We start from the raw sequence: 27205 nt of genomic DNA, 5'->3' as shown, positions 1-27205 counted from the left end.
AAAACAGCCACATCAATCCTATCGCGCTTGGGCTGCTGAACTTCACGGCCTCAGTCGAAAGTGTCAATTTGTTACTGACGTTCACAAAGAATCCTATGCCGATTCCATGGTACAGGATGCTATTATCCGGTCGGCGCCCGACAAAGAAGTTCAGCAACATGCCCTTCAGTTGGCGAATCTGACTCTAGATGAAGTTCTCTCCATTGCGCAGTCTTTTGAAATTTCTCGCGCCGCTGGGGCGCAAATAGAGGCGTGGGGTGATGTCGGGGAAATACAACCTCTGTGCGCTGTTGACGACGCGTGCAGCGCGTCCCTGCCGGCCGACGTGGCCGCAGTGCTCTCCCATGCGCAGCCTCGGCCTAGCCGTAAACAACCTGCTAAGAAATTGCAGCAAAACCCCCGGCAACTTCCTTCATGTCCACGGTGTTTTACGAAACATTCACGCGAGGATTGTCCCCAACGTTGGGCTGTGTGTCGCAATTGCAAAAAGAAAGGTCATGTGTCTTCTGTTTGCAAATCCGACCGCATACATGATGTTCATGAACATGATGCTGATACTGATTCTGTGTTGTCTGTCAATTGCACTTCTTCCCTTTCAGGGAAGTTATTCCTCACTGTCCAAATCCTTGGTTGAGATGTTCGCATGCAAGTGGATACCGGTTCTGCTGCCACTATAATTAATTCTCAGACGTATATTCAGTTGGATTCTCCACTCCTGTCACCTGTCACTCGGCAATTACGGACGTACAATAAACAGAAGATTTCTCTCTTGGGACAGTTTAATGCTGAGGTATCTTACAAATCCATCGTCCGCATTGTTCCCATATTTGTGGTCGACCAGAGCAACGCAGAAAATCTTTTTGGTTTCGATGCCTTTCGCGTTTTTGGGTTCTCCATAGATGACTCTGTCAATATTATCTCTGTGCTATTCCTTATGCTCAACTGGATTCCTTGTCGACGACATTTTCGTCCCTTTTTTTTCTCCTGGGTTAGGCATTGCAAACGACTTTGAAGCTCATATCACGCTCAAACCCACTGCTCGGCCTAAGTTTTTTCGGGCTCGACCCATTCCTGTGGCCCTTCGTGATCGGGTAAAACGGGAGTTGGATCGTCTCACTACTTCAGGGGTCTTGCTTCCTGTCACTTCCAGTGAGTGGTCCTCTCTTGTCGTTGTCGTTGCTAAGCCAAATGGTGATATTCGTCTCTGTGGCGATTTCAAAGCCACTGTAAATGCTCAATGCCTCATCGACACTTACCCTATGCCCCGTCCTGAAGAACTGTTCACTAAACTTGCTGGAGGCCAGTATTTTTCTAAAATTGACCTGTCAGAAGCTTATCATCAACTTCCTCTCGACGCTGCTTCCCGGCAGTTTCTGGTCCTTAACACGCCGTTCGGCCTCTATCAATACCAACGCTTGCCTTTCGGGGTTGCTAGTGCCCCTGCTCTCTTTCAGCGATTCTTGGAACAATTATTTCTCCCTGTCCCTGGGTGTATCAATTACATGGACGACATTGTTGTCACTGGCTCCACCACTGAACATCATCTTCAAAATCTCCACACACTTTTTCATTTCTTACAGACAGCCGGTCTTAAGTGTAATCTTCAGAAATCACAATTTTTTCAGGCATCTATCACGTACTTGGGGTTTCAACTCTCTCGGGATGGTATTCATCCACTTCAGCAAACTGTCGCTGCGATCGATGCCCTTCCTCACCCTACATTTGTTAAGGAACTGCAGGCCTTCTTGGGGAAAATAGCATACTGTCACAAGTTTTTACCATCTGCGGCTTCGGTGGCTCAGCCGTTGCATCGCCTGTTGCATAAAAACGTGCCTTTTCACTGGTCCGCGTCATGCGATGCGGCTTTCCAGAAATTGAAGACTACGCTGAAACAGGCCCCGTGCCTGGCTACTTATCGACCTGGCCAACATCTTGTTCTTGCCACAGACGCCTCTCAATACAGGGTCGGTGCAGTCCTTGCGCACCCTTTTTCTGACGGTTCGGAACAACCCATTGCTTATGCCTCCAAAACGCTCATGGATGCCCAACAAAAGTATTCTCAAATTGAAAAAGAAGCTTTGGCCATTATTTATGCTACTCATAAGTTTGGTGTTTTTCTCTATGGCTCAAAATTTCATCTTGTTACGGATCACAAACCACTTGTTTCCTTGTTTCATCCATCAACGTCACTTCCTGACAAGGCTGCACACCGCCTCCAGCGCTGGGCTCTTTACTTGTCTCGTTTCAATTATGAGATTCATTTCCGGCCAACGGCTCAACATGCAAATGCTGATGCTCTGTCTCGCCTACCCATGTGGGTCCTGATCAGGCATTCGATAGGGATGAACTTTTGTGTTTCCACCTGGGTGTTGCCGAGCAGCGGGTTGTGCACGGGTTCCCCATCACTGGGGACAGGCTGGCAGCTGCTACGAGTTCTGACCCTACCCTCTCCCGGGTTTTACGCTGTATTCAGAAGGGTTGGCCAGATCGCCCATCCACTAAGACTTCTGATCCGTTGCGGAACTACTACGCTTTGCGCTACCGCCTCACGGCTGGGGATGGTGCTATCCTCCTCTCCACTGACAATGCTTTGCCGCGTGTTGTGGTACCTGCATCTTTGCGTGCTTTGGTCTTGCACCTCCTTCACCAAGGGCACTGGGGTGTGTCTCGCACAAAATCTCTGGCGTGCCGTCATGTGTACTGGCCTGGCATCGACTCTGAAATAGCACACATGGTCGCTGCCTGCGGCCCTTGTGCGTCACAGGCCGCTGCCCCGAAGTCATCTTTGTCCCCGTGGCCTTCGCCTGAGAAGCCCTGGGAGCGCATTCATGCTGACTTTGCGGGACCCCTTTTAGGTACTTATTGGCTCCTCGTAATTGACACCTACTCTAACTTTCCTTTCATTGTCCGTTGCACGTCGCCTACCACCGTGGAAACCACCGCAATTTGCCTCTTCCGACTTTGCGGATTTTTGTGCTCGTCACGACGTTATGCATGTCACGGCCCCGCCGTTCCATCCACAATCCAACGGTGAGGCCGAACGACTGGTCCGCACATTTAAGGCTCAGATGCAGAAACTTCTGACTTCTTCTGCTGCTGATGATGCACTTCTCCAGTTTCTGGCGTCTTACCGTTTCACTCCCATGGGCGACCACAGCACGGCTGAGCTCTTACATGGCCGACAGCCCCGCATGCTACTTCATCTTCTGCGGCCTTCCACCTCACAGCCGCGGGTGCCTTCACTTGGCTGGTTCGCTGCCAACGACCTCGTCTGGGTACGGGGATATGGCAGGCGGCCAAAATGGAGCCCGGGCCACATCTTAAGACACCGTGGCAGACGCCTGTATGAAATCCAGATGGACACGGGTGTTGCAGTGCGTCATTCAGACAGCTTCGGCCTCGTGTGCCAGCAACGCCTGTTCTGAATGCCGCTACACCACCTTTGGCTCTACCTGACGCTCAGGATCTTGGCATCTCTCAATACTCACAACGTAGCCCTCTCACCGTCATCGCGACGCCGGCACAAGAACGGACGCCACCAGGAGATGTGCCAATGCAGGAACCGGATGACCATCCTCTGTCAGAGCAAATCTACTCGCCTCCTCCTCCAATGGACGCCGGCACATCGCCCATGTTTCCTGTCATATCAACTGGACTTGCCGCAACGGGCGGATTGGTGCATGGGGCCTCAGCAGATTCGACCCCTACGTCTCCTGTCATCTCGACCCGTTATCTTCGGGGACACTTCCGTCCGTACGGGAAGCCTCCTCCTCGAGACTTTACGGCGAGTCAAACAACGCCTAAGGACGTTAGCCATCTCCAGGACACCTCCATCAAGACCAGTGCAACAATTTCAAAGGGGGGAAAAGTGTTGTGACTCGCCGATCATTCAAAGCGCCGCCACGCAATTACGTGTGTCCTCTACGTGCGGCGCTGTCTGCCAGCCATGCAGCAGCTGCACCACCTAAGCGGCCAGCCGAGCAGTGGCTGCTAGACTGGGACTCAGTGCTCATTCGAATGCGCACGTGTACACATGTCTTGCTTGTCAACTTACTCTGTGACTTATATGTGTTGTGTCGTTCTGAAATATATTTGTTAAATTTGACGTTATAACAATGATGTAAACAAAGTATGTACTGAATATAATCTTAAAATTACATAAGACAGAAGTTATCACCTTTCAAAGTAAATATCCAGTACAATTGGAGATTGGAAAAGTTATAAAAGCTGGAAAAAATTTGCTCATAAATATGAAGTTAAAGGTAATAGTATGTGCACTCTATATAACAAAAAAGTGAGGAATGGTGTCCAGAGTAAAAGCTCCAATTATTTGGATCATGAAAAATGCTTCAAGAAAACTTAAAATTTGCTAATTTGACTTATTGTACGGAAGTCAATTGTGCCAAGGGCCACAGTTTGTAAGAATGCTTAAGAACAGAACAAAACTTTTAATGTTACTCTGCTGCTATTTTACATGAAGACACAAGCAGTGGTTCAACACTGAATGGACTTCTTCGCAACTGGTCTCCATTAAGGACTGTGAGAGTATGCTGTATAAATAAATAATAAACTTAAGTCTTGTAACAGTGATATTTGGACATGCCAGGTGTGTGTAAATAAAATATGTGAAAGAAAGTTTGTAAATACTATGAAGAAGGATGAAGTGATCAAAGTGCTGCAAAAGGATATCAAACTATTAAAAATAAGATATGCTGTTCTTCAAGGTTAATATGCAGTGTTGAAAAGTGCCAGTGTAGTGGCAGTGAATGAAGATTTATGTATGATATATATCCAGCGACAACACTATTAATAAAGACATGGAAGAGGATGGTCAAGAGGAAAATAAATCTCAGGTGTGGATTATGATCAGTGCAAATATGTGGTGATAAAATTAGCAATAAAGTGCCAGATGTTGTTAAACCAGGATCAACATTTTAGATGTTGTGGCAGATGTATATAAAGAAAGTGCTGATTCTCAAAAAGATGTTGTTGTAACTAAGAATATGAAAGTAGCATGATGAGTTCACGAACTGATACATTTTGACATTTAAGCTTGATATAGTTATCAAGAGCATATACACAGTCCATAGAGCAAACCAGTAGAATAATCCACAATAAGCAGTCTGAGCACAGTACGATGAGCCAAGACAGAATGAAGAGGCGCAGCTGGCAGCAATCATATAAATTGGTGGTGGCAGTCAAGCTAGTTGCAGGTGGTGCTAGAAGGGTGCCTGCACAGATGTCCTGCATGGCAAATCTGGTGTGGTGCTTCTCTCTGTGTCCGACCCCTGCAGCATTCAAGGGAGAAAACAGACAGAGCTGTAACGGTGATTGGCCGGTGATGGTAGTATCAGTGGGTCAAGTTTACTGCCAAAGGAGATGGTAGCCCCATGGGTTATCACAGACACACTTGTTATCGTAGCAGGAGCAAAACAATGTATGATCTAAAACAAAGTATGATCTGATGAAGCCAGCTCATTTATTAAAGAGTTGCTCATTACACAGTAGCTACTACAGTTTACAAACATGATACTGATGACTCTGTCTGAGAAACGACTTTGTGTTGTGTTAATACAGAGATCTGTCATACCAACCAGAAACTGAAGAACTAGTGTATGAAATTTATAAATGTAACACTATTATAAAAAGGAAAGTTGCCACTCACCATATAGCAGAGATGCTGAGTTGCAAATAGTCACAACAAAAAGACTGTCACAAATACATAAACCTTTCACGATTGCAGTCTCAAGCAGCTGGAAACTACTGAGTGCGGTTTCAGTTACCTGGTGTGTGTGTGTGTGTGTGTGTGTGTGTGTGTGTGTGTGTGTGTGTGTGTGTGTGGCAATTTTTTATTGTTACATTCCATCCTGAATTTTCCATTGTTAAATTTAGAAATGTCACAGTTCCAGACATTCAACGTTATGGAAGGAATTATTTTACAAGGTGTGGGCTGCGTCTAATTCAGTGTGATAAGAAACGTGCAGCAGGCATAAACAGTGCAGCTCAGGTATTAAACTACAGTAGCGTTGAAAAGGATAGAATATGAAGTTATAAAATACAACCAAAGCAATCTATAATGAAGCAAATGTTGCTGCATAGTTGAACTGCAAGTGGAAGCACTCCAGCAAATATAGTGACTCAGAACAGTTAAACTGAAGATGAGTAGTGCTGTAGACATAATCAAGAAAATTATAAACATCTACTAAAGGCCTATAACCATAATGTCCAGTCCCTATATAATGAAACAAATGTATTGAATATGTTAAAAGTAAATGAAGTGGAAGGTGAATGGCAAGGTTTTATGCCATCCAGACACAGGCTCTCTCCAGACCGAAATAGAATCAGTCTCCTAAGCTTTACTTTGGGTTTACTCCTCTAGCACTCAGTAACTGCTGTGAAGGAGTAACCATTTACTACATAAATAATAAAAAGTCAATAGCTTCACTAACATCACCTCACTTAGTGTTCTCAAGAACTTTGAGATTGCAGTAGTTAAGTCTCAAAAGAAAATAGTTGCAGCTGTGTACTATTCCTTACCAGGAAACTCTGAATGTTCTTGGAAAATATGGAGGGATTCTTGTACTGAAGTGTCATGCAGTAATTTGTGGTGATAATAAACATTTCATCACTGAAAATGAACACAAATGCATATTGTTAGATCTAATAAGATGTCCCTACAGGAGAAACATCAGCAGTCTTAGATAAAATTATTATTAACAATTCTAGGTATGCTGCATCAATAAACATATGCAATCCTGGATTTAATGATCACAAGTTCCTGATCGTCAGAATGGATATTGAACAAACCGAATCTGAAAGTACAAGGCAAAAAGTGAAATGATGGTTCTTTATGGGGGTATCATAAAGGACTTCAATTAATTTATTAACTAATGAACTTTGGTCAGGTGTCTATCAGACTGTGTGGAAGATAAGTTTGCCACTTCTTTTTTTAAATACTCTAGTACTGCATTATGTGTCAGCTTTCTCCTTACACCCAGAAATTATTAGTAAGGGAAATGAGATAACTGAAAAAATAAAGGAATTAAGAATGAATTAATTAGGAATAATGCATGAAATGATTAAGAAATATCTCCTCCAATAAATGATAATGAAGCTAGAAGTTAAACCAATAAAACAATGTATAATGATAACTAAATCTCTAATGCAACAAATAAAGTAAGAGCTATGTGGGACCTTATCAGAATGGAACGAGAGAGTTATAAAAAATAAGTGAAAGCAATGGCCTGACATACAATAAGAATAACGTTGTTAATCCAGTAGAAACAGTAAACATCTTGAACAATAAATTTACTAGAATTGCTGCTGATTTGGGGGGAAAAAATCACTAGAAACATGCAACCAACCAGAAATAACTCCCAGTCTTACAAAAATTTGACTTTTATTACCAATTAGTGCACCCAGCAATGGTTTGCAAGTGCTAAACATGTATGGGAACCCCCTCTCTTCCATACATCTCCTCATCCCCCCATCTCTTTGTGCATAACCTCTTTCCTCTTCTTTCTATTCATCTCCACCTCCACCCTCTCTATGTCCATTTCCATCTGAATGTTCAGTAGAGTATCATGTAAAAATGTGAAATAAATCTGTCAATATCTTTCCAAGATTTTTGGTAACAATGTTTTATAAAAAAAACTTGTCAAAATGATTTTTTTGTTATTTTGTAAACATGACAGCAGGACTGTCAAACTGAAAGCAGTTTTTTTTCTTTTTCATTCCAAAAATACCATTATTGTCCACAATTATGAATGTAGCACAAAACAAGATAAAGTAAAATAAAATCGACTGAATTGGTCAAGTCATTCTCGGGTGATGATCTTTCATACAGATGACAACTGATTTTTTTATGTATGTAGATGTAAGGACAGAAGAAACTGTAAAGCTGTCAAGGAACCTAGCCTGTTTACAAATAAATGTTTGCCATAGCTAATTGAATCTTCTATCCATCTTTGTACTAGCTTACTACAGTCAGGATTTTTTTTTTTCAGAATTACTAAAAATATCCAAAACTGTACCCTTTTACATATTGGAAGAGAAAGATAATGTGTGTAATTGTTTTTCAATTACTTTGACCTTCAGCTTTTCATAGGTATTACAGTATATTATCGACAATAGATTGACGAACTTACTTAAAAAAATATTCTAGCTTGCTTACAGTGTGGCTTCAGAATCCAGAAATCAACAGACACTGCTGTATACAACTGTATGTACAATGTTTTGAAATCTACAGATGATAAAATGCAAGTAACAGGAATATTCTTAGACCTAACAAAAAAAGTTTGACCTTGTCAACCACATCTTTAGTGATACAGATGTAAATCTGCACAGATTTAAAGCAATATGTGACATAGGAAACAGAGTCCTTTACTACAAAAATTTGAAACAGTACAAAAGACATAAAAAAGCCATGGATTACAGAAGGAATCAAAATTTCATGTGGGAGGAAAAAGAAAGTACAAGAAAAGTGGTGAGGACATAACACACACATGGAACTGTTTACTCATTACAAGAAACACTGAGTTTTCTTAAGGAAATGGAATTAGCAGTTAAGGTGATAAAATTAAAGCAATGTGAGCAGTATAAAATTGAGGACTGTGAGCACTTACTTGAATAAAAATCAGCAAAAAATAAGTACAGGGTTATTACAAATGACTGAAGTGATTTCACAGCTCTACAATAACTTTATTATTTGAGATATTTTCACAATGCTTTGCACACACATACAAAAACTGAAAAAGTTTTTTTAGGCATTCACAAATGTTCGATATGTGCCCCTTTAGTGATTCGGCAGACATCAAGCCGATAATCAAGTTCCTCCCACACTCGGCGCAGCATGTCCCCATCAATGAGTTCGAAAGAATCGTTGATGCGAGCTCGCAGTTCTGGCACGTTTCTTGGTAGAGGAGGTTTAAACACTGAATCTTTCACATAACCCCACAGAAAGAAATCGCATGGGGTTAAGTTGGGAGAGCGTGGAGGCCATGACATGAATTGCTGATCATGATCTCCACCACGACCGATCCATCGGTTTTCCAATCTCCTGTTTAAGAAATGCCGAACATCATGATGGAATTGCGGTGGAGCACCATCCTGTTGAAAGATGAAGTCGACGCTGTCGGTCTCCAGTTGTGGCATGAGCCAATTTTCCAGCATGTCTAGATACATGTGTCCTGTAACTTTTTTTTCGCAGAAGAAAAAGGGGCCGTAATCTTTAAACCATGAGATTGCACAAAACACGTTAATTTTTGGTGAACTGCGAATTTGCTGCACGAATGCATGAGGATTCTCTACCGCCCAGATTCGCACATTGTGTCTGTTCACTTCACCATTAAGGAAAAATGTTGCTTCATCACTGAAAACAAGTTTTGCACTGAACGCATCCTCTTCCATGAGCTGTTGCAACCGCGCCGAAAATTCAAAGCGTTTGACTTTGTCATCGGGTGTCAGGGCTTGTAGCAATTGTAAACGGTAAGGCTTTGCTTTAGCCTTTTCCGTAAGATTTTCCAAACCGTCGGCTGTGGTATGTTTAGCTGCCTGCTTGCTTTATTCGTGGACTTCCGCAGGCTACGCGTGAAACTTGCCCGCACGCGTTCAACCGTTTCTTTGCTCACTGCAGGCCGACCCATTGATTTCCCCTTACAGAAGCATCCAGAAGCTTTAAACTGCGCATACCATCGCCGAATGGAGTTAGCAGTTGGTGGATCTTTGTTGAACTTCGCCCTGAAGTGTCGTTGCACTGTTATGACTGACTGATGTGAGTGCATTTCAAGCACGACATATGCTTTCTCGGCTCCTGTTGCCATTTTGTCTCACTGCGCTCTCGAGCGCTCTGGCGGCAGAAACCTGAAGTGCGGCTTCAGCCGAACAAAACTTTGAGTTTTTCTACGTATCTGTAGTGTGTCGTGACCATATGTCATTGAATGGAGCTACAGTGAATTTATGAAATCGCTTCAATCATTTGTAATAGCCCTGTATTTTCTGTTCGGAAGCCAACATTTAATTTTCTTTTTCACAGGGACCTGTAAGTTTTATCGGATGTTATGTCATGGTATTTCATGCGAACAGAATTTTGTTTCTTATTTCATTTAGCTTCTGTCTTTCATATTCATTTGTTCTAACGATATGCTTCAAAATGTTCTGATTTTTTTTTTTTTTTTTTTTTTTTGTGATAACAGCAGGAATGAACATCTTTCACATTACAGACGTCTCTAAATTCTATGGGAGGACAGGATTTTGCATGGATTACAATGTTGGTGCATGTCAGTTTTCTAAAGGTGATAAAGGTAAATTTACCATTGGACTTCAGAATGCTAAAATCCACAAAGTTGAGGACCCTCAGTATTATCGTATCCAATGTAAATTTTATTTTGGTGTTCATGGCACATATTTTTAAAGTAGCGTGCCAGATATCTTCCTGGAGTACTTCTGCTAAACTAAAGTTTGGTTTTAATATAAAGCTTTCAGTGTGGCTGTAAAGGAAATCCTAGACTCAGTCACAGAATATTCAAAACTGAATATTGCTCACTGAGCAATGGATATATAAAAACTAAATTCTACCCAAACAGCCCATGAAGGCCCAATGGTACTGACTGGCTACCACGTCACCCTCAGCCCCCAGGCATCACTGGATGCAGATATGGAGGCATGTGGTTAGCACACTGCTCTCCTGGCTGTATGTCATTTTACGAGATTGGAACCACTAATTTTTGATGAAGTAGGTCCTCAGTTTGCCTCATAACAGCTAGCCAACAGCAGTCGGCAGACCGGATGGTCACCCGTCCAAATGCTAGCCCAGCCTGACAGCGCTTAACTTTGGTGATCTGACAGGAGCTGGTGTTACCACTGTAATGAGTCCATTGCCTGAGCAGTGGATGTATAGATAGATGGAAAATATATACAAATTTAAAGCAGTATGTAGCATAGGGAACAGAGCACTTTACTACAAAAATTTGAAACAGTACAAAAGTTTTTTTTTTCCTATTGTGGGGAATTTTTGAGCTTAGACGGGGAAAGAAACAAAAAGATTAGTAAACTGATTTAAACTAAACATTTAATTATGCTTGTAACAAAATGAAAAGGAGATGGGCAGAGAGTGTAGTAATAGATTGATCAAGAACATTCTATGCTGGATTCTATAGATAAAGAAGGACCTAATGGAATGTGCATAGATGGCATTAATATGAAACTGGGAAACAGATGAAAGTGATGGGAAACTGCAAGTAGCTGTATAGCACATGAAAATGGAAGGAATGACAGAGAGTTTAAGAAATGTGCAAAGCATGTTACTAATGATCTATACATGTAGGCTGCAATCACAAATGAAAATATGCACCAAGGCCAGGATTCGAACCTGGCCACTATGCCAGGATGGCAAAGTGGTTAGAGCATCTGCCTAGTGAGGAGGAGATCTGTGTTTGGTGCAAATTTTCATTCATCACTTCAGTCTGCATACATACTTAAAGATGCTTGAGACTTGAAATGGTCTCTGGAACCATATAGTTTCATTTAATTGATTTGACAATGTTATGAGGAATGTGAGAGAAATGTTACAGAACAAAAATTGACACAGAAAAGTAAAAAGATAATATACCAAACATATTATATGCCAGTGGTGTTCTACACTGCAGAAACCTAAGTCCTGAAGGAAAGAGGAAGATTTAAAATGTGAGCAAGTAGAAATGAAGTTTTTGAGAAGTCAGGTAGAGTAACAAAAATTGAAATAATGAAAAATGAAATGTTAAGGAAATAAAACATGAGGAACCCCTACAAAACAAAACAAGGCAGAAGAAAAAATTTGAAATTGGTATGAGCATTTGAAGAAAATGCATGAGACAAGATTTCTAGGATGGTACCTGAGATGAAGATGGTAAGAGACCAAGGAAAGCCCAAAGGACAAGTAGCGAAAAGGAGTGGAAGGAAGCATTTGGTCCACAGTAGTGACAGAGAGGTGGTGTGAAGATGAGAGAAGAAGCAGAGAAACAGTGACTTGTTCCAAGCAGACCCTACCTGTGATGAGAAACTGTATATGATGATGATGATGATGATGATTACTACTACTGCTACTACTACTGCCACTACCACTTCTACTTGTTGTATGGGTTTAGAAGAGTGAGGCTTCCCTTCCATGGAATTCTAAAAATTGCTGCAGTTGCCTAATTTTTTCTAGTACAATCTTAAGATGCAAAATTAAACATGAACATCTGAGGATTTAGGATTGAAAACGCAATCTTACAAAAATTCATTTCCTGTCATTGCATCTACATCTCTTCACTGAATGTATCTTTGAAACTGAAAAACCTAACAACAACATACACAGTCCACTCACATTAATGTGACCAATGCCTGTGTTAGACATCAATATGCAATAACCACTCAGAGATGGCAAGTGGCAGCACTAGCAATCAGGGGTATATAAAGCATGTTGGAGGAGGATGGGGGGAGGGGGGGGGGGGGGCATGGAAAATTGTGCAGTCTTTGTCATAACGAGGAAATGGAACAATTTATCTGGTATCCACAAGGGCACGATCATTAGCTCTTGGGCCAAGTGTTTCTGAAATTGGCTAAGTCTGTAAACTGTTCATGTGCCATTGTGGTTAAAGTATACAATGAATTACAAAAGGGTGCTGTCCAAAACTGGAGCCGAGGCAATAATGGTGCACTACAGGCCATAGAGGACAGGAGCAACTAACCACCCAGATGAAACAAGTGGCTACTAACCGTATCTCCTTGACAACCACTCAGTGAAGGCCTGGTTCATGGACCAATGCTGACTGGTGTCTATCAGTGACGAAGGCTGGAATTCGAATGCCAGTATAACAACTGGATATCCACTGATTGGTGACAGGTGGCCTTTTCAAACAAATGGCATTTTACACTCCATCAGACAAATGACTTTTGGCATGCATGTCATAAGGGTGCCTGTGTAGCTGTGAGTTTTTATTAAAGAATTCTTCCTTCCTGTGAATTGTTTGTAAAGTGCAATGATTAGGCTGCTGGACTCATATTTTGGAGGAATGGCATTTAAATTACTGGTGGCCATTCAGCCTTGGATTTCCTGTGGCATTCATAAATCCCTATAGTTAAATGCTGGGATGCTTTCTGATATGGTTATACTGTCTAAAATCTTGCCATCTGTACTACTCCAAAGTCTGTTACAATTATTTTACTAAAGTTGTTCATTGCTGTTATGTAGTATTTGTCTCCTTTGCCAGTGTTTATTTTGAACCCATCATATTAATCTGATCTATATCCAGCAGGGTACTTATACTTCAAAGTTTTCTGAAATATTGGATTTTACCTTTTTCAGATGGCCATGGAAGTTGAAAATCATTTTCTGTCCAAATATAATCAGAAAGCAGGGGATCATGGAAGGCTTGTGCGAATGTTGAGACAGATTCTCCATGATCTGAATACTCATCGAATGTGCACGTTGACTGGTCGGTACAAAATTTCTCATTTGCTTCTCTGTATATTATGTGATGTGTAATTTGTCAAAACACACACACACACACACACACACACACACACACACACACACTCTCTTCTGATTTCTAGCAAGTTTTCTGTCTCTGTTGTGTGTGCCTGTTGATGACTCACCATTTCTGCTTTTAGATGATTAGTCTCCATTACTCTGTTATTTACATTCTACCAGAACTTCCCTGCTATGTTACTGATAAAGATATGTATGTATCTTGTGGTGTAGGTTATCACACATTAGATAGAGTTCTCGTGTGTTGGTCACCGAGGAAAAAAGTGGAGTATTACGCTGTAACAAAACTATGACAGCAGTGGAGGCATTTAAAAATGGGAGTATAAAATAAAGACCATAAGATTTATGAAAACTGCTGTAGCCACCAGAAAGATCGCGGGAGACGCACATTGGCACGGTGCGGCACGGACGGTAGTTGCCGCAAGTAGAGTCCCGTCCACCAGAGGGCACGCGAGAATTCGGACGCGACCTCTGCCGGCATAACAACAACAACTACAACAACAACTCCAGCAGCATGGGCCGGGCCGAGTCAGTTCACATCGGACAGGTCTAGCAGACAGTTCCCGGTCTACACTAGGTGAAGTGCGACGGAAACTTGAATCGTGTTATTACACAATTGGCGACGAGTAGGGTCGTTCTTTCGCGTGTTGCGTCGTTGTTCTGGTTTCGCCGCTTCTCCACGGCATGGATGATTTGGAGCGGGTTGTGGTTGCGCAGCAGATGGAGCTCATGGCCACCATGAAACAAGTGCTTCCGGCGTTGCTCTCCACGCCGTCTGGTCCGGCGCAGTTCCCTCCTCCCTTTCCCCTGTATGATGAGACGGCGGAGGATTGGGACGCATATGAACATCGCCTTCAGCAGCATTTCCAGGCGTTTCATGTTGCCGATGCGGAGGTATGTCGTGCTCTCTTCTTGTCTTGGATATCTCCCTCGCTGTATCACATTTTGCGGCAGCTAGCGCCGTTGCAGGAACCCTCGTCCTTGTCTTTTGACGCATTGTGTTCCTTGCTGTCTTCATATTATCGCCGCCGCACGCATGTTGTGGTGGCTAGGGTCGAGTTCTCTCAATGCAAGAAACAGCCCCATCAGTCTTACCGGGCATGGGCAGCTACCCTGCACGGTCTTAGTCGCAAGTGTCATTTTGTCACGGAGCAGTCGCGAGAGTCGTATGCCCACGTTATGGTACGCGACGTCATTGTTCGTTCGGCCCCTGATAGGGAGGTCCGGCAATGGGCCCTGCAGTTAGAAGACCCTTCCCTCGAGGAAGTCCTGTCTATTGCTCAATCGTATGAAGTCTCTCATGCAGCAGGTCAACAGCTGGAAGCGTGGTGCGACGTCGCGGAGGTTCAGGGCGGCGCGGCCGCGTCCACTGTGTCCGGGGTAGATGATGTGCGAGCGGTACAATCCGGCCGTTACGGCCACTCCCGCACGGCGCATAAACAAAATTCCGGCCCCTGTTGCCGTCCTGTGCATCGTGCTATATACATCATGATCGGTCAGAGTGCCCCCAGCGTTGGGCCGTTTGTCGCAAATGTAATAAAAAAGGTCACATTGCTAAAGTTTGCCACTCAGCCTCGAAAGAATTGAAGGAAGCAGGTACAGAGGACATGGACGTTGACATTCAGGAAGTTTCATCAGGTCAGGCTCCCAACACATCGGCACACAACCTCTTTATCGAGGTGTTGGTTCAGTCGTGCCGGTTACAACTGCAAGTAGATACGGGCACGGCAGTTTCGTTGTTGAATGCACAAACTTATTCCGACCTGGGATCGCCCCCGTTGGCGCCAGTTTACCGGCGTCTACACGGTTATGGTAAACAGTTCATTCCCCTGTTGGGTCAATTCACTACCGACGTGACTTACAAATCAGTCACTCGGCCTATTACTTTTATTGTTGTCAGTGATGCGAGCTCCGCTAACCTTTTTGGCCTGGATGCCTTTCAAGCTTTTGGTTTTTCTATCGCTGACACCATACAGTTGGTCTCCGAAGACGTTCCCTATCAATCATTGGAATCTTTGATCTCAGACTTTCCAGATATTTTTGAGGAGGGCCTGGGGCGTGTTTCAGATTTTGAAGCTCACTTAACGTTGAAGGCGTCGGCTCGCCCGCGTTTTCTACGCGCGAGGCAGGTCCCCTTGGCTCTCTGCCCTCAAGTAAAGGAAGAGCTAGACCGGCTGACAGCCCTAGGGGTCGTTCTTCCCGTTTCTTCCAGTGAGTGGGCTTCGCCCCTCGTTATTGTCAGGAAGCCCTCGGGAAAATTACGTCTTTGTGGCGATTTCAAGGCCACCATTAATTCACAATTGGTGGTGGACACCTATCCTTTGTCTCGTGCTGATGAATTGTTCTCCGCTGTGGCAGGAGGCCAATATTTTTCAGAAATCGATCTGTCGGAGGCTTATCATCAGATACCACTTGACGAGGACTCCAAACGGCTGGCGGTCGTCAACACTCCGTTTGGCCTTTACCAATACCAGCGGTTGGCCTTTGGAATATCCAGTGCCCCGGCGATATTCTAGCGTTATCTTGAGCGTGTCACGTCGACAATCCCTCATTGTATTAATTACCTGGATGACATAATTGTCACAGGCCGCAGCACGAAGGAACACTTGCACAACCTTCGCACCCTCTTTCTCAAATTCAGGTCTGTGGGCTTGCTTTGCAACCTGCATAAGTCAACCTTCCTCCAACTGTCCATTGAGTATGTGGGCTACACCATATCTCGGCACGGCATCCAGCCACTGGGAAGTTTGGTCCAAGGTATCGTCAACCTTCCTCGGCCCGCTTCGCTGAAAGAGTTACAAGCTTTTTTAGGCAAGATAGCCTATTACCACCAGTTCATTCCCAGGGCTTCCACTATAGCCCACCCCCTGTACTGCCTTCTGCACAAGGATGTTCCTTTTGATTGGTCACCTGCATGCGAGCGAGCATTCACCTCGTTGAAGGGCCTCCTCACGTCAGCCCCTTGTTTGGCTACTTTTGATCCCCATAAGCCGTTGGTCCTGGCTACAGACGCTTCGCAGTATGGGGTGGGGGCGGTCCTGGCCCATCGCAATGCAGATGGTTCCGAGCAACCACTGGCGTTTGCGTCTAAAACGCTTAGTCCTGCGCAGGCCCATTACTCCCAGGTGGAAAAAGAGGCTTTGGCCATTGTCTATGCTGTTACCAAGTTTCACCCTTTCTTGTATGGCATGAAGTTTCAGTTAATCACTGACCATAAGCCGTTAATATCGTTGTTTGGCCCCGCCTCTCAGATTCCGGATAGGGCGGCCCACAGACTACAGCGCTGGGCCTTGTTCCTCTCTAAGTACCATTATGACATTCATTTTCGCCCTACAGGACAACATGCCAACGCCGACACTCTTTCCCGTCTTCCGGTGGGCCCGGATCCTACGTTTGATCGAGAGGAGATTATGTGTTTTCATTTGGATGTGGCGTCCCGCCAAGTGGTTGATGGCTTCCCGATCACTAGTTCTCGAGTCGCCGGGGAAACGGGGGCTGACCCGGTTCTCCGGCAAGCAGTTCGCCTCATTCAGCAGGGGTGGTCTTCCCGCCCTCCGGGCCGGGCCTCGGACCCTCTTCGTAATTATTTTCTTCTACGCGACCGCCTCTCAGTCTTGGAAGGAGTTCTCCTTCTGGCTACTGATGATACAGCTCCTCGCGTGGTTGTTCCTGCAGGTTTACGAAGGGAGGTCCTCATGTTATTACATGCGGGGCACTGGGGTGTTTCCCATACTAAAACCTTCGCTCGCAGACATGTGTACTGGCCCAGTATTGACAGAGAAATTGAGCACTTGGTGGGCGCCTGTTCCCAGTGTGCGAGCCAACAAGCATCTCCCAGGGCAGCGTTCTCTTCATGGCCGCCGGCAACCCAAGCGTGGAACGTGTTCACATCGATTTTGCGGGCCCGTTTCTCAATGGCTTTTGGCTCATTGTCATTGATGCTTATTCCCGATTCCCATATGTGGTTCGCTGCTCCTCAACCACTTCAGAAGTTGCAATCCAGGCACTAGCAAAAATCTTTTCTGTGGAAGGTCTGCCAATCACCCTGGTCTCGGACAATGGACCGCAGTTTATTTCGCAGACCTTCCAGGATTTTTGTAGGCACTTCGGTATTCGGCACGTTTGCTCTCCCCCCTTCCATCCACAATCGAAGGGGGAAGCCGAGCGCATGGTGCGCATGTTTAAGACACAGATGAAAAAGTATATGCACGAATTTCCTGCGGAGGAAGCATTGCCGTTTTTCTTGACGGCATACCGGACCACACCAATGGGGGAACGTAGCCCCACAGAGCTCCTCCATGGGCGTCAACCTAGGACTCTGCTGCACCTCCTCCGGCCTGGTCCTCGCCAGTCTTCACAAAACGGAGTGCCTGGCTTTCCACTGGGTATGTCAGTCTGGGCCCGTGGGTTTGGTCGCAATCCACGTTGGATACCGGCGGTGGTCCTGCGCCGTCATGGCCGCCGGATCTATACCTTGCAGGCGGGGGACCAGGTGGTACGTTGTCACCAAAATCAGCTACGTCCACGTTCGGGCACCCACCCTCCGAACTCTTGGACACCGGCTTCCCCATTGCCGGCACCTGTGTTGGTTTCCCAGGGGACGTTACCTCCTCTCCCCGCTGTGACTCTGCCGCACTGCAATGGTTCTCAGCCTTGGCAGCCTCCAGTAGCTCCAGCACCGGCATCGCCATCGTTCGAGATGCCACAGCGAGAGCCGGCCCCCCTAGCAGGCCCGGGTTCTCTAGTCTGGTTCACCTGGGGTCGTCCCTTCCCTTTCGTCCCCGCCACTGGGTCTTGCCCCTCCCGAGGTGGAACAGGATCCGGCGTTTGACAGCTTGTCGCCCGTTCTGTCCCGGGCTCCGGTTGTGGGACGACGGGGGCCTCTTCGTGTGGGTCACTTCCAGCCGTATTCGAAGGTTCCGGCTCGAGGGTTGGCAGATCCCCTCGACTCCGGCCATCCAATGGATGTGGAGGTCATCGCTCCGGCCCGACGCTCCACCTTCCGACGCAGTGGATCACAGTGGCTGCACCCCCCCCGAAGGAGGAGGAGTGCTGTAGCCACCAGAAAGATCGCAGGAGGCGCACATTGGCACGGCGCGGCACGGACGGTAGTTGCCGGAAGTAGAGTCCCGTCCAGCAGAGGGCACGCGAGAATTCGGACGCGACCTCTGCCGGCACAACAACAACAACTACAACAACAACTCCGGCAGCACGGGGCGGGCCGAGTCAGTTCAGTTCACATCGGGCAGGTCTAGCAGACAGTTCCCGGTCTACACCAGGTGAAGTGCGACGGAAACATGAATCGTGTTATTACAAAAACCTTCTGCAATGTCAATAACTGATTTTCTTTTTAGTGAATGTGTCATAACTGTGGAAGTTTATGCCAGACCATGAGTCAAACCCAGGTCTCTTATCACAAACAGTTGTGTTAGAAATGCCTATCTGAGCATGTCTTTAGACTCAGTTCAAGTTTTCAGTCTCACTGATGTTCCCTCTAATTATTTTTGAATGTTACAAGTGGATATTCACACGTGAGGTATGTGGGAATAACACCAATGGGAGAATGAATTTGGTAGTGGACCATTGTTTATCCTGTCATTGGGATAGGTAACAAATGACTTAAATTTACAAAAATTAACTGATAGAAATGGAATTTGAAGTCAGTGCAGTGAGGTCATTACAGATTCTATATTCGAAATAATCTGGATGAAAGTAAATGTGAAACTTAACCAGGCATGGTAATGGAATTCTTTTTGAACTATTTCCCTCAGAAGCTGTGGCAACATAGAAAGCTTACAGAATTTCATGTGAAAATTTTCTGATCATGCTATTGTAACAGAGGTAGATTTCAACGTGTCAGTAATAGAAGATGAGAGTCATACAATTACAACTTGTTCCACGAGTAGGTATTTGAATGTGATTGTTCTGAACTTCTTTTCTGACCATTACTTGAAGCAGTTAGTCAAAGAACTGGAATCTTTTGGCCTACCTCTTAGATCTAACTAGTAACTAAATGACTTTTCAAATAAGTTAAAATAGAGGTGGGAATCAATGATCATAAAGCTGTTATAGCATCAATATCTATGAAGTGTTAAAAGGAATGTGAAGAAAGGTAAAAAAATACTTTTGCTTTGCAAGTGTGATAGGAAAAAGATTGACACTATCTGAGCAGTCAACATCAAATATTTGTCTTCAGGATGGAGATGTGAAGTATCAGTGGATAAGATCTAACAAGGGAAAATCCAGGATGGAGTGTAACAGTATTATGAAAGGAAAGTTGCCACTCATCATATAGCAGAGATGCTGAGTCACAGATTGGCACAACAAAAAGACTGTCACAAATAAAGCTTTCAGCCCATAAGGCCGTCGCCAAAAATAGAACACACACACACACATACACACAAACACACACACACACACACACACACACACACACACACACACACGACTGCAGTCTCAGGCAACAGTAGCCACACTCAGACTATAGTTGCCTGAGACTGCAGTCATGTGTGTGTGTGTGTGTGTGTGTGTGTGTGTGTGTGTGTGTGTGTTTTTTTTTTTTTTGTGCCTATCTGCGACTCGGCATCTCAGTTGTATGATGAGTGTCAATTTTCATAATATCAGTGGATAAGAGTCAGTCTTATACAATAGAGTTTGCATATTTATGTGCTAAGAAAAATTGTGGGGTACATGAAAGATCCACTTTGGTTTAGTACCCATAGTACAATTCACTGCAACTGCAAAGAGCTGTGACAGTTGTAACCGAAATCAACACCTTGTTGATAAATGAAAGCCGAATAAAGACAAAAGTAGCATCAGGAAAGCAATGTCAGAAGCATTCAACATACATGAAAGTAAAATTTTGTTTACCAAACTGACGAAAATTTCTAAGATGTTTTGTTCTTATGTAAAGTCATGAAATAGATCAAAATTATCTATTCAGTCACTGATCATACTGGTTCCAAAGTACAAGATGACAGAGTGGTGGACAAAATACTGAATCCAATCTTTGGAACTGTTTTACGGTAGAAGATCAGATAGAAAGCTGCAAACCAAAATCAACCCTCTTAAGCTGTTTAACTGCAGAAGATCACAATATGGTTCCTTTTTGATCTTTGCATAAATGTGAAATAACAGATATTGGATAGGCTATCTCATAAACAGAGGAAAGGCAACTGTAATGATGACGTATCTGTATGAATCTATAAAGTAATATACAAGAAGTTGCCCTCCTCCTAGTATCATTTTCTCGCAGGTTTCTGGAGCAATGAATGATTCAAATGATAGGCAAGAGGCACAGATCATTCTCATTTTCAAGAAGTATCATCAGATAGACACACATACGAGGTCTGTCTAAAAAGTATCTGACATTTGATTTTCCCGTGAAAAATAGAGACAATAGTGTGGCACCACTGTACACAGTAAAGGAAGAGACCTTTAGGCACGAGTGAATTTTGTCCACACCTTCGAGCACATCAGTCGCTGCCTGTCGGTTGCTGAGTGAGGTGCTACACAACGCGTTCATCGGATTACCAATTCTCTCGAGATGACTGAACATGTTGAGCAAAGATACTGCATCAGATTTTGTCTAATGCTTGGTGATTCTCAAAGCAAGACAATTCGAAAGATTCAGCAGGTGTTTGGAGAAGATGCGATGAGTGTAACACAAATTAAGGAGTGGTTCAACCGATTCAGAAATGGCCGCACATCAGTGGAGAGTGACCAGTGTTTTGGCAGGCCCCAAACTGCTCGGATGCAGCTGTTGTTGAGAGGGTTCAAAATTTGGTGATGTTAGATTATTTGACCATGTGGGAGATTGCCCAAGAGGTTTTAGTGACTTAAAGATTCTGCACATGCAATTTTGCGTGATGCTTTGAACATGCACTGAGTGGCTGCGAAATTCGTGCCCAAGTTGTTGTCGCCAGAACAAAACGACCTCCGTTTTGACATTGCACGGGACCTTCTGGACACCACCAACACTGATCCTGGGTTTCTGAACACTGTGATAACTGGAGATGAGTCATGGATGTACAGGTAGAACCCATAAAAAAAAGACAGTCATCTCAATGGAAGCATCCCATGTCTCCAAGGCCAAAGAAAGTGCAGCAGGTACGAAGCAAAATCAAGGTGATGTTGACTGTCTTCTGTGATTTCCCTGAAATTGTGCATCACGAATACGCACCAGAAGGATAAACAGTGACAAAGGAGTACTATCAAGGTGTTCTCCGTGGTGCAGTTTGGCACAAAAGACCAGGCATGTGGACAGCAAAAAACTGGCAACTGCATCACGACAATGCTCCCACACATTCATTCCACTTGATCCAAAATCTCTTGGCCAAACATGGAATTCCAGTCGTTTACCAACCTCCCTATTCTCCAGACATGGCTCCTTGCGACTTGTTTCCAAAATTAAAGGCTCCGCCGAAAGGATCGCATTTTGAGAGTAGAGAAGAGATAATTCAGAACACGACAACGGAGCTGAACACCATTCCAAAAGAAGACGTCCAGAAGTGTTTCCGGCTGTGGAAGGATCGGTGGGCTAAGTGTGTGCAAGCACAAGGGGCTTACTTTGAAGGGGATTAGGGTCCCAACCCCATCAGGTATTTGAAATATTTTTTCTGGCCAAAGGTCAGATACTTTTTAAACAGGCCTCATATGTAGTTATAAGCCATTCATGCTCATATATTGTGACCATTCTGTAGAACAAAAATCTCCTCTGTGGGAATCAACATGGATTTCACAAACAAAGATATTGTGAAACTCAGTCTCTCTGTCCACTGACAAGGTGCAGACAGGAAACATGCTGATGGCATGGTCTTTAAGTGGTCAAAAGGCATTCAATACATTTCTGCAGTGTCCTTAATTAACAAAAAAAGGACGTTACAAAGTATTGGATCATCTTTGTAACTGGATTCAGAACTACCTAGCAGATATAATTCAATCCATTATTTGTAAGGGTGAGAAATAATTATAAATAAAAGTAACTTCTGGAACTCCCCAAGGCACAGTTATAGGATTGGTGGATAACGCAGGAAGCTCCATGAAACTGTTTTTAGATGATTCTGTTGTATGTAGGAAAGCAGAAACACCAGAAAACTTAAATGATATCCAGTTGAAGCCTACAGATGTTTGTTGCTTGACCCAAGGATTATCAGTTGACCCTGAATTTAAATAAATGTGATATTTTGCACATAAACAGCAGAAAGACCTGTAACTGTTCATTATGCAGTGGTGAAAAATGGAAACTGTAACAATGATAGGAGTATCTATCCAACCTGAGAGTATCTATCCAAATTGACCTAAAGCAGAATGATCACACAAAACTAATTACAGAAAAACAGACAACAGACAGATTCATGGAAAAAATCCTGAGGAAATGTAATTCATCCATGAAAGAACTATCTACAAAATACTAATCTGATTGATTCACAAGTATTGCTCATCAATCTGTGACTCTTGTTGGTTAGGAGTAATGGAGAAAAATAAAGAAGATCAAAAGAAGATTGGTGCATTTTATCATGGGCTTGTATACAAAGAATGAGGCTATTATGGAGGTGCTCAACAAACTCCTGTGACAGACAAGAGAGGTGTTGTGGATCACAGAAAGGTTTACTATTAAAAGCCTGAGTCTGAATCTTTCAAGAAGAGTGGCTGGCTGCATATTATGTCATCCCACATGTCATGACTTGACCTTGACAGGAAAATGAGATAAATAAGAGTTGTTGAAGATGAAAATATGAGTTCCTTTGGAGGATTACCGATAGTCATTCAACCCACACACTATTTATGATTGGAAGAGGAAAAGGAGTACTGATAATGGTATCAGAAACACCTTTCACCACATACAGTAATGTGGCTTGTGGGGTACAGATGTAGATGTGAAATGAAATTTGGTAACATGAAAAAAAGCATATCAATAATTTTGAACAGTGTATCTCTGGAACTTCAGTGACTGATTGTGAAAAACTGGCCTTGAAGCAGTCTTCAGATTTTGGCCTAGTGAGGTGGCAATAACTTGCCGAGTTCATACTTCTGTGTTCAGAATGAGTTACTACTACATCAATCCTGCCAATGTTCCCATCTCAACACATTCTGGTCTAAAGGTGGTTTTACTGAAATGGGTAATCAGAAATGAATAAAAAAGTGATGTGGGCTGTTTCAGGATTTGTGCGAAAAGTATGACTACCAATCAGCTGTCCACATGAATACATAAACACACTCATTTGTGGCATAGAGCCAAGTTAACTGCCCAGGGGCAAAGTATGCTGCTGAGTGTAACATATTTGACTTCAGTGGCTGCTTCATGACAAATTCAATTTGGAGCAACTTTGTACATCCCTTTCCAATATCAGCTTCTTTGAATTGTGCAGATGAGTATCATCCCTACAACACATGCCTCCAGAACCCTCTTAGGCTCAGTCTCTGTTAGGCTTTGTCCTACACCCACATACACCCCTTTTTTTAATACCTTAACTCCCATCACCATCTCCAATAGCTCTTCATTACTTCACATTTATGTGATTAATCTTTACATTAACGTATATCCAAACTATACTCCCTGTGGTCTGCCATTCTCAAAGTACATACAATTTCTGATTCAGATTTCTCTAACAAGAAACTTTTGGAGAAAGAGAAGCACCTCTATGAATATCAAAAGCCCAGAGGGCAAGCCAAGACAAAGCAAAGAAGAGAAGATTGAATGGTGGAAGAAATATATACACTGTGCAACACAGTTAAAGAGTCACATTTTCAAAACCCTGTAATTGTCTCCTGTTGGGATGCAAAAGTCTGGAATTTGACTTGAAGGTCCTACAACATTCCTCTATAATGGTTAAAAGCATGGTGGCCTGCGACATCACCCCCAGGATTGGCGGTGCTTTGAACAGCAAGGTGTCAGCATATACTAAAAAAAAGGCAAAATCTCAGAAGTTTATGTGAAGTGTAAGGTGGGTTAACAATGTCACATTAGCACCAAATTTTGCCACAGTTCTGCTCAGCGCCATATTGTGGGTTGTCACATGATTTGGAGGTCATATGCCATGCAATTCAGTGCTAGGCATTGCGATTCTGATCTGCATTGCAGAGGCATTGAAAGAATGGGTGAAATGTGTGTAAGAAGGGGTGTGATAACTTTCCTGTCATGTGACACGTCCAAGATGCTGTTGGGCAGAATTGTGGTGAAATTTGTTCCAATGTGACATCATTAACCCGTCTTATAGCTCACATGAAATTCTGAGCTCTAGACCTTTTTTGCATGTGTTGAGAGCTTGCTGTCTGAAACATTGATGAGTCTGAAGGTGATATGTTGCAGGTGGCCATGCTTTTGCACTATTATAGGAGAAGGCTGTGGGCACCTTTGAGTCAAATTTCAGACTTGTGTGTCACACTGGGAGACAGTTATGAGGTTTCAAAAAAGTGACCCTTTAGTTATGTTGCACAGTACAGAAGGGCTGTAAAAATGAAACAGACTTGAAGATGTTGTTATGGAAATGGAAAAGGAATTGGATGCAGATGAAGTAGGGAGATGTGTTTTCTAGTACTCTGTCAAATTCTTCTTGTGTAATATCACAAGTTGAAAGAATGTGCATGGAGTAGGCAACATTCCCTCAGAATTACTGAGATCCTTGTGAGAACCAACCATGACATTACTATTCCACCTAGTATACAAGATATACACTATTCCCTAAAACTTAAAGAAGCATGTAATAATCTTAATTCTAAAGAAAGAAGGTGCTGACAGGTGTGAATATTACTGAAGCATTAGTTTAATAAATCATAGTTGTAGAATGGAGAAGACTGGTAGAAGCCAAACTTAGAGAAGACGAGTTTGGGTTTCACAGAAATGTAAGGACATGTGAGGCAATACTAATCCTAAGACCGACTTTAGGAGACTTGGCTGAAGAAACCCAAACCTTATTTTGTAGATTTAGACAAAGCTTTTAATGATGTTGACTGGAATAAACTCTCTGGAATTCTCAAGGCAGCGGGAATAAATTACGGGAAGTGAAAAGATATGTACTACTTGCACAGAAACTGGACTTCAGTTATAAGAGACTAAGGATGTGAAAGGGAAGCAGTAGTTGAGAAGGGAGTGAAATATGCTTGTAGTCTATCCCTTGTGTTATTCAAGCTGCACACAGAGCAAGCTATAAAGGAAACTGAAGTGAAATTTGGAAGAAGGATTAATGTTATATGTGCTGTGAACTGAAGAACATCCTGCAGAGGTCTGTTTAGGGAACTAGGGATACAAACTACTGCTTCTCTATATATTTATTCCTTAATGAAATTTGACATTAAAAATATATCACTTTTTCAAACCAGCAGCTCAGTTCATGGAATCAGTACTACAAATAAGAATAATCTTCACAAGATTTTAAAGTCAACTTACTCTTGTACAAAAAGGTGTGCATTATTCAGGAACTAATTTCTGCACCATTTCAGTGCAGTAATTTGTTCATTGTAAATAAGTATTATGGTTGTTCTATTATATTTCATTACCTTATAAATAAAAAACATTTTTTTTAATTTTAAATTCAGTGAATTAATGTGATCTTAGTAAATGAGTGTTGTAAAATGATCCTTTCATATAGTGTTCATTTAAAAAAAAATAAAAAAAAAGAGAGAGAGAAAAGAAAAGAAGAAAATGACACTCATTCCACTTGGAACCTGTGAAAGGTACCTTAGCTTATTTGTTGTAGTTGTAAATATTTGTCATGTATTACTGTTTCCCTGAGATGCCTTACATCCTGGAGGACCTCCTCACTACGGTTCAATTGGAATGAAAGTAAATCTAATCTAAAAAAAAAAAGGAAAAACTTTTGACATTTGTCAGAGTCATTGCAATTCTGTCAGATATGGCAAAGGATTTGTAAGACAAGTTGAATGAAATGGAGTGTTTCTTGAAAATAGGTTATAAAGTGAATATTGTCAATAATACTAACAAGCCTAAGAATTGTACTCCAGGTGATAATGTGAGGAATGATAGGCTGAAAGAAGTAGAGGAGTTGTGTTATGTGGGCAGTAAAATGAAAATGGCACTTAGATAAACTTTGTTCAAAAAAGATAAATATTTTAAGACAGTCTATAAATTATATTGTTAGGTACTCTTTTCTGAAGTATTTGTCACAGGTTCTAGTGGATGTAGTTCGCAGAACTTAGGCAGAGATGAAAAGGCTTGCATAGGATAGCTAATTTGGAGAGCTGCATCAAATCAGTGTTTGGACTGAACAAAACACAGAACTTTAACTAACCACTGGAAAGCATCATTATTGAAGTTACTGGGAAGTGTTTGTCATAAGTGTGAACTTATATAATGGAAAATATTTCATAAACCAAAAATGATCATTTAAGAAATAAATCTTGTGAATGATAATTTCCTTATCTTGGCCTGTTGTTCTGACCTGTTCTTTGAAACTTACAGCACTATTTTACATTTTCAACACTATTTCTTTCTTCTTGCAGAGGGTACCACAACAACACACCTTAAAGTGATTCGCATATCTCATGATCCTGAACCTGTAGAAGATCATCATGTCCCAATATTCATTCAAGATCAGAACACGTTCCGTTCAGAGCAATGGGACCTCACTACAAACCAAGTAAGGTTTTTCAGATAATGTCACCATTCACAACTGGGACTGCTTACATATCTTTCCTATTGGTTTGTGATTCTCCCATTTCATAAGGATGCTAAATAAG

General features: G+C 43.0%; 1 protein-coding gene across 2 annotated transcripts in view; it reads left to right on the top strand.

Moving 5' to 3' along the window:
* LOC124715699 (GATOR complex protein NPRL2-like) overlaps positions 1-27205 on the top strand; it is a 110215-nt gene that overhangs the window by 44933 nt on the left and 38077 nt on the right. For both annotated transcript variants that reach the window (XM_047243116.1, XM_047243115.1), the window contains 2 exons: positions 13325-13454; positions 26969-27105. In XM_047243116.1, coding sequence (XP_047099072.1) covers positions 13325-13454; positions 26969-27105 — 267 coding nt within the window. The remainder of the gene's footprint in view (positions 1-13324; positions 13455-26968; positions 27106-27205) is intronic.

The sequence above is a fragment of the Schistocerca piceifrons genome, chromosome 1, assembly GCF_021461385.2.
Source record: "Schistocerca piceifrons isolate TAMUIC-IGC-003096 chromosome 1, iqSchPice1.1, whole genome shotgun sequence".
In the NCBI taxonomy this organism is placed as follows: Eukaryota; Metazoa; Arthropoda; class Insecta; order Orthoptera; family Acrididae; genus Schistocerca; species Schistocerca piceifrons.
Note: the sequence above shows the minus strand (reverse complement) of the source record. Positions and strands in the feature narration are given on the sequence as shown.